At 42.6% G+C, this 14,975-nt stretch overlaps 1 protein-coding gene across 1 annotated transcript; it reads right to left on the reverse strand.

Moving 5' to 3' along the window:
- Positions 1 to 13,168: 13,168 nt before the first annotated feature.
- On the reverse strand, positions 13,169 to 13,979 carry LOC118708188 (elongation factor 1-beta-like). The gene has a single exon (XM_036419301.2). It carries the CDS (start codon positions 13,894 to 13,896, stop codon positions 13,216 to 13,218), a length of 681 nt encoding a protein of 226 aa, XP_036275194.1. The 5' UTR covers positions 13,897 to 13,979; the 3' UTR covers positions 13,169 to 13,215.
- Positions 13,980 to 14,975: the final 996 nt, after the last annotated feature.

The raw sequence follows: 14,975 nt of genomic DNA on the forward strand, positions 1-14,975 counted from the left end.
GTTAGGTTTTTGTTTTACCCTTTGTCTTCCTTCAAGATTTTCTCATTGTCTTTGGTTTTTCTGTAGATGTTATAGAATAGAATAGATAATTTTTATTTTGTAGTTATCCTATGTGGTGTTTGCTGAGCTTCCTAGATCTATGGTTTAGTGTCTATTATTAATTTTGGAAAGTACTTGACATTACTTTAAATATTTCTCCTGTTTCATTCTCTCTATTTTCCCTCTTTCTGGCATTCCAATTATGTATATACCTTTTGAAATGGTCCCATAGTCATTGGATGTTTTGTGTGTTTTTTTCCATTTTTTTTTTTTCCTCTTTGCATGTCAGCTTGAGAAGTTTCTACTGACCTATCTTCAAGTTCACTGATTCCTTCCTTGGCCCGGTTAAATCTACTGATGATACTGTCAAAGACACTCTTTATTTTTGATACTGTGTATTTTCTTTCGACTTTTTCTTAAAGAGTTTCCATCTCCCTGCTTATAGTACCCATCTAGCATGTTGTCAGCATTTTCTATTACAGCCCTTAACATTTCAATCATAGTTACTTAAAATTCCCTGTCTGATAATTCCAACATCTGTGTTTTATCTGAGTCTGGTTCTCATGATTGCTTTGTTTCATCAGACTGTCTTTTTTTTTTTCTTTTCTTTTGCATGCATTGCAATTTTTTGTTTAAAGCTGGACCAATTGAGTTGGGTAATAGGAACTGAAATAAACAGGTCTACAACATGAGGTTTTGTGCTTATCAGGCTAGGATTTGGACTGTAATTAATGTTTCCTGCAGCTATAGGTACCAGAGGCTTCAAATTCTTCTATTGTCTTTGTTTTGTCTTTTCTCTTGTCTTTGGAGCTTCTTTATGTTAATTCAGAAAGAGTCTGTGTCTTGCAACTCTTTCAGCTATAACCCATTGTTTTTCTACCTTATAGTGGTAGGTTGTGGTCAGGGTAGTATCCTATAGTCTTGTGATAAAGTATTCAATTATTAGTGAGCCTGCGTCTCTGATGGTACAGCTCCCCCTCCTACTCTGTCTCCTGCTCCCTTCTATGGCTATGGTGTTCCCAAACTATTTCCTCATTGCCCCGCTGACTGTGTTTCTTCCCTCTAGATAAGACAGTAGTTGGAGGGACTGGAGTAGGAGGAAGGTTCTTCCCTCAGCTGGCGTAAGGTTCTAGCAATCTTTCCCCTTGTTATGGAGAAGGTCTTGAGTGTATTTCCCCATCATTACTTTCTCCCTACCCCTATCAAGGCCATGAGAAGATCCTTTTCAGATCTCAATATGGGTTCCTCTGGAGAAGCCTCATGAAATTGTGGGGGCACCACATGACTGAAGCCTCAGGAGTTTAGTACTCTCATGCTAGTCCATACTCAGTCTCCAGTAAATCATTAAAAATCCATTTAAATATTCATATCCGTTTCCCCCTCCAGTGGCTTCTGCATTAGATAAACAGATGCCAATTGCTATATTTCTCTGGATGTGTCTGTTTCTTCATATTTTGAGGTGGTGGTTTGCTCTGGGACCTCAGTTTTGAATGAGTATTGATTTTAAGTTTGTTTAGTTTCAGTTTGTTTTAAGAACAAGATGACGTCTTCCCAACCCTTCACATACCAGAACTAAAATCAGAGTCACATGAGGTTTGCGAAGGGCATCTGGTTAGCTGTGTAGGCCCTCAGATGAGGGTGGTCTAATGGATCGTGCTGGCACACTGTCAGAAGACTTGGGTCTGGCTGGAGGGCACAAGCGCTCATTGCCTCAAGGGCCCTCATTTCCTTATTTATTACATGGGAGCAGTTCCACCTGCCTCGGAGTGTTGTGAGAAAACAAATGTGACAGATGAGAAGTGTTACAAGGTCTTGCTGTCAGTGTTAACACAGCCACACTCTACTTCCTTGGAACCCGTGGCTCTACTGTGGCTGAAAGGACACTCAGCCTTCTGTGGAATTGGGTTTCTCTCATGTCCTTCTATGATTCTCCTGACTTGCCCCCTTGTCAAGTAATTAGCCCCACATTTATAAAGCATCAGCCTTGGACTTGGTTTCTCTTAGGCTCCTCTCTCTCTCTCTCTCTCTCTCTCTCTCTCTCTCTCTCTCTCTCTCTCTCTCTCACACACACACACACACACACACACACACACGCACACACACACACACACACACACACACACACACACACACACACGGCCCCAGCATTGGCTGGTCTCCAGTCATCTGAAACATGTATCCTGTCAGTTTAAAGGGGAGTTGACAGGAATCATTGGGAAAAACCACTCGTTCTGGGATCTGGGCTCATGGAATTTGTTCCTGCTGGACATTCCCTGGACCCGGAGCAATGCCAACACAACGCAGTGCCACCAGCCTCCCCTCTTTGCCTGACCTTTCCCTACTCCATGCCCGAGGGCCTTGGAGAGCGGCTGCAGAAGACTGATTGACCTCCAAAGTCAGCTCCTGAGGGCTGGCTGCCAGGGAATTCTCTCGAATGGGGCCTTCTAAGGGAGAAGGCCTCAAGTAGAGAAATTAGAAACAGAAAGAGACATTGAAAGATATTCTGCTCAAAATAAGCCTCCCTTCTCTCTCCAAGAGTCAAATAAAAGTCCTCTTTCATTTGGGTGTATTTTGTTTTTAAAAGTTCAATTTAACAGGTTTTAAAAACAAAGTGGGATAGGTCAGAAATTTGTAAAAAACAAAAACAAACAAACAAAAAACCCTACTGGAATTTTCTCTTTTTTACAGGCCCCTCCTAGTGAGGCTGCTTCTTACAGGGAGTTTCTTACCACTCTGCTTGGGTCACCTTCCCAAAGCAATGACCTTTTAGGCCAGCAGGTAACCCAATCACCCCATCTCCTTTATTCTCTGGATTTGTGTCATTTTCCCTCCTCTGCCCCTTCAAGGCAGGAAAAGGCTGTAGGATATTCCACCTGATGACCTTTAGGTGAACAGCAGACTCCCTTCAGGCCTAGGCAACAATATAAGGTAGCACCACCCTGTAGTTCGGGAATAGGTTTAGCTTCTACAAGGTATTCAAGTTTTGGGAAAGTCTTGACCAACTTCCTGGGAGGAGTTGGGATAAGAACAGATCCTATGACTGCTGATCTGATTCACCCACATTCTGGATCTCACCCAGATCCAGGGTGAGATCCAGAATGTGAGTGAATCATATCAGTCATCTGAAACATGTATCCTGTCAGTTTAAAGGGGAGTTGACAGGAATCATTGGGAAAAACCACTCTGGGATCTGGGCTCATGGAATTTGTTCCTGCTGGACATTCCCTGGACCCGGAGCAATGCCAACACAACGCAGTGCCACCAGCCTCCTCTCTTTGCCTGACCTTTCCCTACTCCATGCCCTATTATTCTGGGTCTATTATTGCTTCTCCCAGAGGAAGCACCATGTGTAAGGAAATATGAATCTCTTGTCCCTCTGCTTTACATACCTGTTCTGAAAATTCTCATTGGATCTTCCTCCTTTTCAGTCACTTTGCCATTCATGGAGATGAGGTGTCTTTACATATCTATGTGATTATTTGTTTAGGGCTTATTTCTCTCTTGTTCTAGGCTCTAATGAGGGCCTCAGTCACTCATCATTACTGAATTTGTTGGACTTAGCACAGTGCCTAAGTAAACTTAAATATTTGGTGAAATCAATTTAATCTTCACAATAGCTCTATAGGTAAGCTCTATTATTATTATTATTATTATTATTATTATTATTGTTATTTTAAATTCTCACCCTCTGGCATTTTTTCAAATTGATTTTAGAGAGAGAAGAAGGGAGAGTGAGCATGTGCAAGAGAGAAACATCTATTGGTTGTCTCCTGCAGTCACCCCAACTGGGAATTGAACCTGCATCTTTTGGTGCACAGGACATTGCTCTAACCAACTGAGCAACTTGGCCAGGGCTGTAAACTCTATTATTATGCCCATTTTGCAAATGAAGAAACTGAGACTTGAAAAAACTCATTCAAGTCTCCCAACTGAAAATCCAAATCTGAGTGACTGATTCTTAGGCCCATGCTTTCTTTTGACACAGTATAAATCCCCCTTCTAGGCGAGGGAATGAGAGAAAATGAACATACCACACAATCTTATGATAAATTCACAAGAAGAAAAGACGAAACATGTTTGAGAGACCTGTAAAAAGGGGGGGGGGGGGTAAAAATATGTTTCCGGCAAAATCTCTCTGGAAGGCAATTGCTAATGGCAAGCGCATTTGGTTGGACTAGTTTCATTCATATTTATCTTGGCAAATAAGAGTTAGAAACTTTCTCTCTTGGCAGTTATTGGAATTGAAAAAAATTCTATAAATGTATCTAAAGATTTGTTCATTTATTTCAACTAAATACATGTTCTGGGTAAAAATGCAAGTTACTCTATTTCAAATTTAGTTGACATTGAAATTTTTAACATATTAATTCACCAGCTAAAATTTAATATTTTACCCTGGGTGAGGGTAGGCATTTGTTGAGCATGCATTATATGCTAGGTCCTTTATATTGAACCGACAATAGCAGCTTTGAAGACAGGTCGTACCTCCTCCCTTGCTTTAGTATCTCTAAGAACACCTGAGAAATGGCTGGGGGTGGGAGGTGCAGGGTCTATTCTGGATTCTGCCTCTATGAATACCCGGGATATTTCCAGGGCACCATATTCTCCTGAGTTAAATGAAGGGGGGTAGGTTGGATGGCCATTAAGGATTCTTCAGGATTAAAAGTTCAATGGGTCCATGACTCCAGGTGGGTGTTCTGGTTCTGTTTTACAGTCCTCTCTCTTTAGGAATAATGGAAGGGCCAGAGAGGCAAAACCCCTGTTCAGCCAACACCTGCACAGCCTGTCTGACAGGTGGGCCTTGAGAATAAACAGTCTCTATGTGTGTTGGCCAAGTGCTGAGCCTGCAGCCTCAGCCTGCAGCTGGCCTCCTTGGCTCCCGTCGACCCCTTGGCTGCCACGTCAGTCTTTGGAATCTCCAAGTCTCCGGCAAAGGTTCAATCATTTGCTTTTTTCTCCTCCTAAGAGACAGTCCAGGGTGTTGGGGGGCTTGTTACTTTGGGAAGTCTGCCACATTTACGAATGCCTTGTAACCCCTATTGAGTGACAGATTTATTTGACAATTTTTGATAAGTGGGTTGTTTGTGACTCTCTGACGGAAGGAATTATTTGTAATTCCGACTTGAAAGCCCGACCATCTGAGAGCAATGACTAAGTGAGTGTATGTATTAAAAGGTCATTTATCGTTGCTTAACATCCTGTCATATATCATCTTATGATCCCTCTGTTTTTATTGTTTTGATCTTAAAAAAAAAATCTTTTTTAAATGTGAGAGCTGGAAATTGGGAAATGACAGAACTATTTATGGTCCCCGTAAGCAGCTGGCCCGTTTCAGTGACAAATGTTATAAACATGTTGTGTTAAAATCCCAGTCCTCTGCTCTTGATTTTAATGACTTGGAATTCATTGAACTGGAGGCACCCTGGATTCTGTTTCCTGCTGAGATTCGGTAATGGTGACATTCTGACTTGGCAGAGGGAGCGTCACTCTGCTGAGTCACGGTTCTCTTAACTTCGTCCAGGTCTCCACAAACCTAAGGACTAGAATTTGGTCACTTTGCAGGTGTCTGGAACAGTGCCCAGTGCCTATTGCTAACTAAAAAGAATGACCGTAAACTTGCTGCTTTAAAGAAATGCAAAGCCCTTGCTTCTTTCCCACCAGGGTCCCACCTCCGATGACTTAGTTGTTTAACACGCAGCACTATTAACAATTGGTTCTGTGGCTCGTAGACCAGTTGAACCTGAAGTAGAGCTCTAAGCCCTTGATACCCATTTTTTCTCATTTGATCCTCACTGTGCCCTTCAGGGGTAATTGCTGTTACTGTTCCTCATTTCAGGTGAGGACTGGTTAGCTAATTTGGCCGAAGCCATTCGGCTGGTAAGTGGGAGAGCCAAGATGTGAACCCAGGGAGGTCTGACGCCAGGGCCTGAGCTGTTATTATCCATGATTCATTGTCAGTTCAAATGACTCTAGTTCTTGGCCACTTACATCAGCAAGCCACCTGGGACGTGTGTAAAACTGGACATGGTGGGAGGAGAGGGGAAGGTGTGGCAGGGGCCAATCAGAGCAAATTCTTCCAAGTTATTGGAAAACCAACCAACAGGAAAAATCAGGGAGAAGAACTCACCATAATTTTTCCAAACAAAACACAATACTTTGGGGGTTCAAAGACCCTAAAATAAGATGAATATCTTATTCCCAGGGAAAAAGAAATGGACAAAGGGAAAAGATGAGATTTCAAAAGTGGAAGGCAGGATCTGGACAAAGATCAAAACTGTGAGAGACCATTGATGTCAATGGCTGTTCTTTTCATGAAAGATATACATTTCCATGGAAATATAGTTGCTGAAGCCTAAGGCAAACAGTGGCTGGGGAAGGAACAATGGAAAGTGCTGATGAAAGAGAAATTAGCACAACAATTCATGGGTTTACCAAAGGCAGCTGAGGGAATCGTGTCTTGTGTGTATACTTGCTTAACATGTGCAGTGTTTAAAATATACCCAGAGAACAGGGAAATGATGATGGAAAGTTTATCAGAATTTTTTATGTATAGTCAAAAGCAATAACGCTTTTCATAATTAAAGCAGGGTCTTTTGTGGTCACAGTAGAAAGAAAAGAGCCCTGCAGCTTATTTTTATTATTTTTTGGTAATAATTTTTGTTGTTGAAAGTATTACATGTACCCACCCTTCCCTCTCCCAATTGACCCCCCAAGCTTATTATTTTTTCACTCCTGTGATGTCTTTTAAAAAAAATATATATATATTTTGTTAAGTTTTTACAGAGAGGAAGGGAGAGAGATAGTGTTAGAAACATCAATGAGAGCGATACATCAATCAGCTGCTTCCTGCACACCCCCCCATGGGGGATGTGCCCACAACCAAGGTACATGCCCTTGACTGGAATCAAACTCGGGACCTTTTAGTCCACAGGCCAATGCTCTATCCACTGAGCCAAACTGGTTTTGACCTGTGATATGTCTTGAACATCTGTTCATGTCAGTACATAGAAATCTATCTGGTTCCTTTTAACAGTTTATAGTGTGGCTATTTAGTTATTTTGTTACCTCCCTCACAATGGCCATTGAGGGGGATTACATTTTTTTGTGGTGCAGACAAGGGTGCAAAGAATGTTCTTTGTGCTTGCCTCCTGTGGGAAGAGAAGCTGATTGGCATTTCCAAGGAACACACCTCTGAATCCATCACAGCCAGACCATGCTGCCGAGACAGTACGGCAGGGGTACTGTACCTGTCTACTGTGTGACTCCTGGGCAACTTTGACTAAGGTTCTCCCCAAAGATTTGGTTTAAATTCCCTCAAAACTGAGCTGTGGCCTGAGGATTTTCTTACTCAATCCTTCCTTCCTTTTCTCTCTTCTCAGATGTCAGATCTGCATCCCAAGAATAAGGGCCTGCTTGCCTTCTCCTGTCCTCTTCCCCCTTTATTGTCCGCAGGCCAAGTTGCCCTATTGAGGACTGTGAGAAAAGATCTGTTCTGTGCAAGACACACGTGATTCTCCAAGAAATTCTAAGTTTGAGAAGTAAATGAGAAAATTTGAGAATAAGTAGTGATATTCATTTGTCCAATATCTCAAATTCCATACAAGGACCACATGCAATGATGGCTGATACCTTGGTCTCAGACTTCCAGCCACCAAAACTGTAAGACTGTACATTTCACTTGTTTAAGTCACTTAGTTTGTGGTACTTTGTTATGGCAGCTCTAGCAAGTGAACACATCAAGCTACATAATACATATTGTATGTATGTGTTATTATATTATTATAATATAATCCTATCTAATAAAAGAGCAAATTGACCATCACTCCAACATATAAGATGGCTTCCCCCATGTGGTCAAAAATGGCCACCACAAGCTGGCCAGCAGGGGAGGGCAGCTGGGAGGGATCAAGCCTGCAAGGGAGGGCAGTTGTGAGTGATAGGCCAGCAGGGAAGGGCAGTTGGGGTGACCAAGCCTGCAGGGCAGGGCAGTTAGGGATGACCAGGCCAGCAGAGGAGGGAACTTGGGGGTGACTGGCCCTACAGGGAAGGGAAGTTGGCGGGGGGTGGGGGGGGGGGGGGGGTGGGGGAAGACCAGTCCTTCAGGGCAGGGCAGTTAGGGGTAAACAGGCAGGCAGGGAAGCAGTTAGGTATCAATCAGGCTGGCAGGGGAGTAGTTAGGGGGCAATCAGGCAGGCAGGCAAGCAGTTGGAAGCCAGCAATCCTGGATTGTGAGAGGGGTCCCAGATTGGAGAGGGTGCGGGCTGGGCTGAGGGAACCCCCCCCCCCCCATGCATGAATTTTGTACACCAAGCCTCTAGTATGATAAGATATGATATGATATGATGATATGATATGATATGATATATGATATAATAAATTTCCTTTCTTCAACTACTTTTTGGGTGCTAATCATTCTCTCTCTCTCTCTCTCTCTCTCTCTCTCTCTCTCTCTCTCTTCCCCCTTACTTTTCTATATATCTATGACAAATGTACCCCAGATTCTCTAAGAAAAATGTACATGTTTTAATTTATTTTAAAAAATCAGATAATCTTTTAATGCCATGTTTTTTTCTTGAAAACTTCCTTCATGGAGTCTTTTAAAAATATATATATATATATTTTTATTGATATTTTACAGAGAGGAAGGGAGAAGGATAGAGATTTAGAAACATCAATGTGAGAGAAACATTGATCAGCCACCTCTTGCACACCCCCCACTGGGGATGTGCCCGCAAGCAAGGTACATGCCCTTGACTGGAATCGAACCTGGTACCTTGGCCGACGCTCTACCACTGAGCCAAACCGGTTTCGGCCTTCGTGGAGCCTTTTATCTTTGGGCTCCTACCTGAGCCTGTTGCTTTCTCGAGCTGTCAGTCATCTGATGCCCTGGGGCCTCCCTTTTCATCATCCTGGAGATTCCCCTTTCTTCTCTTTTATTTTGGTTCCCTACGTTTTCCTGAGTCCATGTGTTTGTTTTCTTGTTTTAACAACAAGTGGAGGAAGTGAGGTCAATCCTTTGAGACCTTGAATATTGGAAAGTTGTCTTTAGTTTGGCCTTTCATTGGATTGTTAGTGTGGGTTTTGGGATGGTTATCTATTGGTACATAACAGTTACCCCAAAACTCCATGGCTATGTACCAAACATTTCTCATCTCACAGTTCCTGTGAATCAGGGATCTGGCTGGGTACTCTGGCTCACAGGCTGCAGTCCGGGTGTCAGCTAACTGCAGTCATCTCAATGCCATCTGCTTCCAAGCTCACACATGTGGTAATTTGCAGGATTCAGTCCTCAGGGGTTGCAGGATTGAGGGCCTCAGTTTCTCATTGGCCATTAGCTGGAGGTCTCTCTCAGTTCCTGGCCACATGGGCCTCTCCATAGGCAGCTCCCAGCATGGCAGTTGGCTTCCACCAGAGTGAGTAAGCAAGAGGGCAGGAGGCAGCCCATGTCCTTTTGTAACCTAACCTCAGAGGTGACATTCCAACAATTACTTTGTATTTGATTTATTGGAAGCCAGTCACTGGGTCCTGCCTACCTATATTCAAGGACAGAAGTTTCCTTAAGGGCATGAATCCAGGAAGCAGGGATAATGGGAACCATTTTAGAGAGTGCTTACCAAAAGTCAAACATAGAATTTTAAATAGAAAAATAGTTTTGTTTTTTTGTTTTTTAGGTTTCATGGTTGCTTTTGAAAGAAGTCTAATGCCATTCTTGTTCTATCTTCATTATGTAACCATTTTTTTCTTTTTCTGAGAACTTCTCTTTGCTTCAAAACTCTGAACATTTTTGGTGATGTGCCTTAATACGAGTTTATTTTTTTCTGTTGTGCTGGACACTCAGGGGCCTCTTTCCATTCAGAAACTCAAATGTCTATGTTCTGAGAAATTTCATGAATAATTTCTCTCCTTCACCCCCCGGATATTTATTTTGTATCCTGCTACTTTAGTGAATTCATTTATCAGTTTTAATATATATATTAAAACTGAAGATATATATCTTCCCCTTTACTTTTCTTTTAAAAAATGTTTTATTGATTTTTTACAGAGAGGAAGGGAGAGGGATAGATAGAAACATCCATCAGCTGCTTCCTGCACACCACTTACTGGGAAGAAAAGAGCCCTGCTGTTTATTATTATTATTATTATTATTATTATTATTATTATTTTGGTATGTAACCACCTCTACAGCTCCTGCCCTGCCCTGCATCTCACCCATAGTCCATCCTCTTCAACTCAAGCAGGAATTGAGAGAAGCTCTTTTGCAAACACAAGGGGAACCTGCTATAAGATGAAGCTGACTTCATGGAAATAAAACAGAGATGAAAGGAAATCAAGTCCTAAGTGAAATCTTTGGACATGTAGATCAAACTGCCTGAAGCTCACTGCACTACTTGACATTTCCATATACTAAGCCTATCAATCCTTTTCATTGCTTATATTGTATACTAGAGGCCCAGCACATGATTGAAATTGCGAAGGGAGGCGCCCTGCCTCCCACCATGTGAGGAGGCCCCCTGCAGGCCTGACTTCTGCCCCAGGTCCCCTTTGCCCCCGTCCATGTGTCTGCTCCGGACCACCAGAGCCACAATGCCAGCTAGGGCAGGCCCTCCTGTTGCTGTCTCCATCTCCGTCTCTGCTCTGGGCCTCACCTGCCCACACAACCTCTTCCTGTCCGGTTGTGACCATTACAGCATCCTGGCCTAATTTGCATGTTATCTCTTTGTGTGTATATATATATATATATATATATATATATATATATATATATATATAATCTTTAAAAAAATATATATATTTTATTTATTTTTTACAGAGAGGAAGGGAGAGGGATAGAGAGTTAGAAACATCGATGAGAGAGAATCATCGATAAGCTGCCTCTTGCACATCTCCTACTGGGGATGTACCCACACCAAGGTACATGCCTTTGACTGGAATCGAACCTGGGACCCTTGAGTCCATAGGCCAACGCTCTATCCACTGAGCCAAATTGGTTAGGGCTACATAGATAATCTTGTTACTTGTAGCTGAGACCATCACTGCTACATTATCTGCTCAGTCCAGACCCACAATCTAGCACAGGATCCTGCACAATCACTGGTTACTACTGCCATTTCCCGCTGGGCTCTGGTTTCCACTCTGAGCATGGCTCCTGTTATGCAGAGCTTCCCAGTGGGCATTGCCACAAATGTCCTGGAGCCCTCCAGACGCAAAGCCATCAGAGTACCCTGGACAAAGTGAGATAGAATATTTCTCTCCCCTCATGTTACATTCTGAGAGAAAATTCTCAAAACTCATTGCTCTGGCCACAATATTGTTCAGTTTCAATGAAATGGATATTTTGATTTTACTGGCATTGCAGTTCTCTCTCTTCCAAGGACAAGATATGAGTTCATGGGACACAGCCAAGGATATTTAAGTAATAGACACCACCCCTATATTAAACTCCATCAGTCCCTCCAAAGCCAGCCAGGATCATTCTAATTTTAGAATATTGTTTCCCAGAGGGCCCTTCAGTCCTTTTCAAATAGACTCTCATTTATTAGATAAATATTGGTTTATCAATTAGCTTGTACTAGCTTAGCCTGCAGCAATCCCAAAATCTCAGTGGGTTGGCAATAAGAGTTTTTACAGTTTTAACATTATATTAATTATGTAAACACTAGAGGCCTGGCACACTGGTGGGGGGCGTGGCCTGTAGGGATCAGCTGTGAGAGCACCACTCATCTTGGTCAGCAGGGTGGCACTCTCAGTATGGGAGCACACTGACTACCGGGGGGGGGGGGGGGGGGGGGGGCAGCTCTTGCATTCAACACCTGCCCCCTGGTGGTCAGTGCATGTCATAGCAACTGGTAGACAAGTCGATCTGCTATAAGGTCGCTGGGCTTATATATATATAAAAATAAAATGGTTCTATGTATAAATTTGTTCAAGATTCATCATCAGCCATTCAATATAATGGTTTCTCCATTCTTTTATTTAAATTCATCTCTTGATTAACTGAATTTCATCACCAGGTGGTTTTTCAAGAAGTACTTAGAGATGCAACAGTCCCTGCTTATTTTCATGTTTGTGAATGACTATTGCCTTTAAACTTGAGTGACAATTTGGCTACGTGAAACTTGTTGGCTCATACTGCTCTCTGAACGCTGTAGACAATAACCATACTCCACTACCTTATGCTACTGAATGACACTGGGGGTATGCCTCAGGCCAGTTGATCTGTATAACATCTAAATACATTAAAGCCTGTGGAAGCCAGTCATGAGATCCAAACTGCTTTCCTTCAGAACTTGCTCTGGAACAGCCCAGGAATAAAAGAAGTCCAAATTTCAGCCACTCTGCTACAGATTGCTGCCCTCCCTGTAAGTATCTTTCAAAATGTTTGCCAGATCATTATGGTGGCTAATCAAATACCACCTTCCCTATAATGTAATGATTTCTTATGTAGATTTTGTGTTTTTCTACATTAAAATTGCTTTATTTGTGTTGACTTTAGGAGTAATGCATGCTCCTTGGAAACACGAAAGCAATATATAAATTGAAGTTTCCTAGGGTCACACCTATCCCCTTGGAGATGATAACTATTGGCATTTTAGTGATGGCCTGCTCTGTGTCTTGGGTATGTATTGTTTAGTACAAAAGAGTCAAAATACATTTTGTAAGGCTGAGGAGCACAGTGTCAAGGATAATACATTTTGATGATTTGAACACAAAGGTTAGAGGAGCAAGGTAAATACACCAAGAGGTAGGAAGCTGAGAGGTAAAAATGGGCAGGTGTGTTGGTATCAGAGAAGTCTGGCAACAGGGGTCAGAAAATAAAAGAGGGAGTTTGGGAACTGAGGCTAACAGGTGGGCCCTATAACTATCATTATATCTCATCCGGACTCAACATCCCCATTATGTTTCGTTATTCAACAGTTGGCAATGATTTTAACATGTGTGTTTTGACACCTGAAACCACATGAGATTTACCGATTGTCTTCCAGTCGCAATAATCACAATCACTGTAGTTATACATTTTGGGGTAAATTTAATGTGGAATTACACAAAAAGCTTAGTATTTACTGCTCATAAATATTTTATTTATATATATATATATATATATATATATATATATATATATATATATATATTTTATCTTTCAAGCTTTTATTTAAGGGCACGGATTCGGGATGGATTTTAGATCTTGTTGAAAGCAGCCACGTCCATGGACTGCACATAGTCCTCAAAAGCAGTGATCTGCTCCTCCAGCATGTCTGTTCCAATTTTCTCATCTTCCACTACACACTGTATTTGAAGCTTTTTAATTCCATACCCCACCGGAACCAGTTTAGAAGGGCCCCAGACCAAGCCATCTGCTTGAATGCTCCTGACACATTCCTCTAATTTTACCATATCTGTCTCATCATCCCAAGGTTTCACATCTAACAAGATGGAAGACTTTGCAAGAAGTGCAGGTTTTTTGGCTTTCTTTGATTCATACTGTGCAAGGCGTTCTTCTCTTAGCCTCTTTGCTTCTTTGCTTTCCTCCTCATTGTTAGACCCGAAGAGGTCAATGTCGTCATCGTCGTCTTTACTGTTGGCAGCCCCGCTTCCGGTGGTGTCTTCCACATTAGCAGGGCCATACTTGCCCAAAGCTTTCTTCACTCTGGGCAGGCTGACCTTCTCCTTCTCGTAGGACTTGCTGTGATTGTACCAGCGAAGGGCATGGCATAGGTCGGCAGGTGGCGGGCCAGAGACTGCTTCGAACACCGCCACGTCTGCTTGGGATGGCACGTACCCCTCGATGTAGCTCCTGTCCGCCAGGTAGCTGTTGAGCACCTGCAGGCCGGACGCGCTCTTGAGGTCTCCGAAGCCCATGGCGCTGGCGGACAGGGGAGCTGGGCGGCGGCGGAGGTGGGAAGCAGGACGCGGGTGATCGCCAGCGAGCCCTAAGAGGGGGAAAAGGGAGCTCATAAACATTTTTAAAAAGCATGTTATATGTTTGTTTATGCTTTCAACAAGTATTTCTTGAGTACTTTCTCCATTCTAGCCACAAACAACCCCTGTGCACTCTTGGAGCTTAAAATCTAATGAGGAAACAGACATGAAGTATATAACCACCCAAATAATACAATTACAACCTGAAGGAATCATACAGGGCTTTGAGAAAGCAGAAATGGATTTTACTTTGGTTGGAAGTTCAGAGAAGGTTTTTTGTTTTTTTGTTTTGTTTTGTTTTAATTTTTGAAACTGAAGTATTAGAATTCATTACCTTGGAGGTGAATACATTTAGGAGCATTCCAGGCTGAAGAAACAGCAGTGCAAAAGTCTCAAGGAGAGAGACTATTGTTTTTAAGGATCTAAAAGAAAACCAGGTGGCTGGTCCGCAGTATGTGAGGATGGTGTGGGAGGCTGGGGCAGTAGATGAGGCCAGGTCTTACAAGGAATAAACCTGACCAGCATGGCTCCCAGGTCCGTTTTTTTAAGTAATGATCCATTGGGTGAATGAACCTGCCATTTATAGAGAAGAGGCATATTAGTTGGGAAGAGACCAATAATTCAGTTTTGGACAGTTTTAGTTTGATATCTAAGTGGAGATGTCAAATGGGCAGTGGACATGTGAATCTGGAATCGTGGAGAGGTCTGGAAGTGGGGTGTGTGAGTGCTCAGTATACAGAAGATCTTTAAGGACATGGGGAGTGATGAGATCACCTATATTGAGAACTTAGATTTCCAAGAGAATAGGGTCAAGAAAAGAACCTAAACTTGAACCCAGCAGATGAGATGGAGAAATGATAGAAAGACTGAAGAATAGGAGATAGGCCAGAAGTAGGAGGGTGAATAGGTTTCCAGGCAACCCTGAGGCTTCATTGATGCCTGGCCTGGCCACTGACTTCCTATGTCACCTTTTCCCTACTCTGACTATACTGCTGGTATCTTCAAGCTTTGCTTTCTGG

Source organism: Pipistrellus kuhlii, unplaced genomic scaffold, assembly GCF_014108245.1.
Source record: "Pipistrellus kuhlii isolate mPipKuh1 unplaced genomic scaffold, mPipKuh1.p scaffold_m20_p_6, whole genome shotgun sequence".
NCBI lineage: Eukaryota > Metazoa > Chordata > Mammalia > Chiroptera > Vespertilionidae > Pipistrellus > Pipistrellus kuhlii.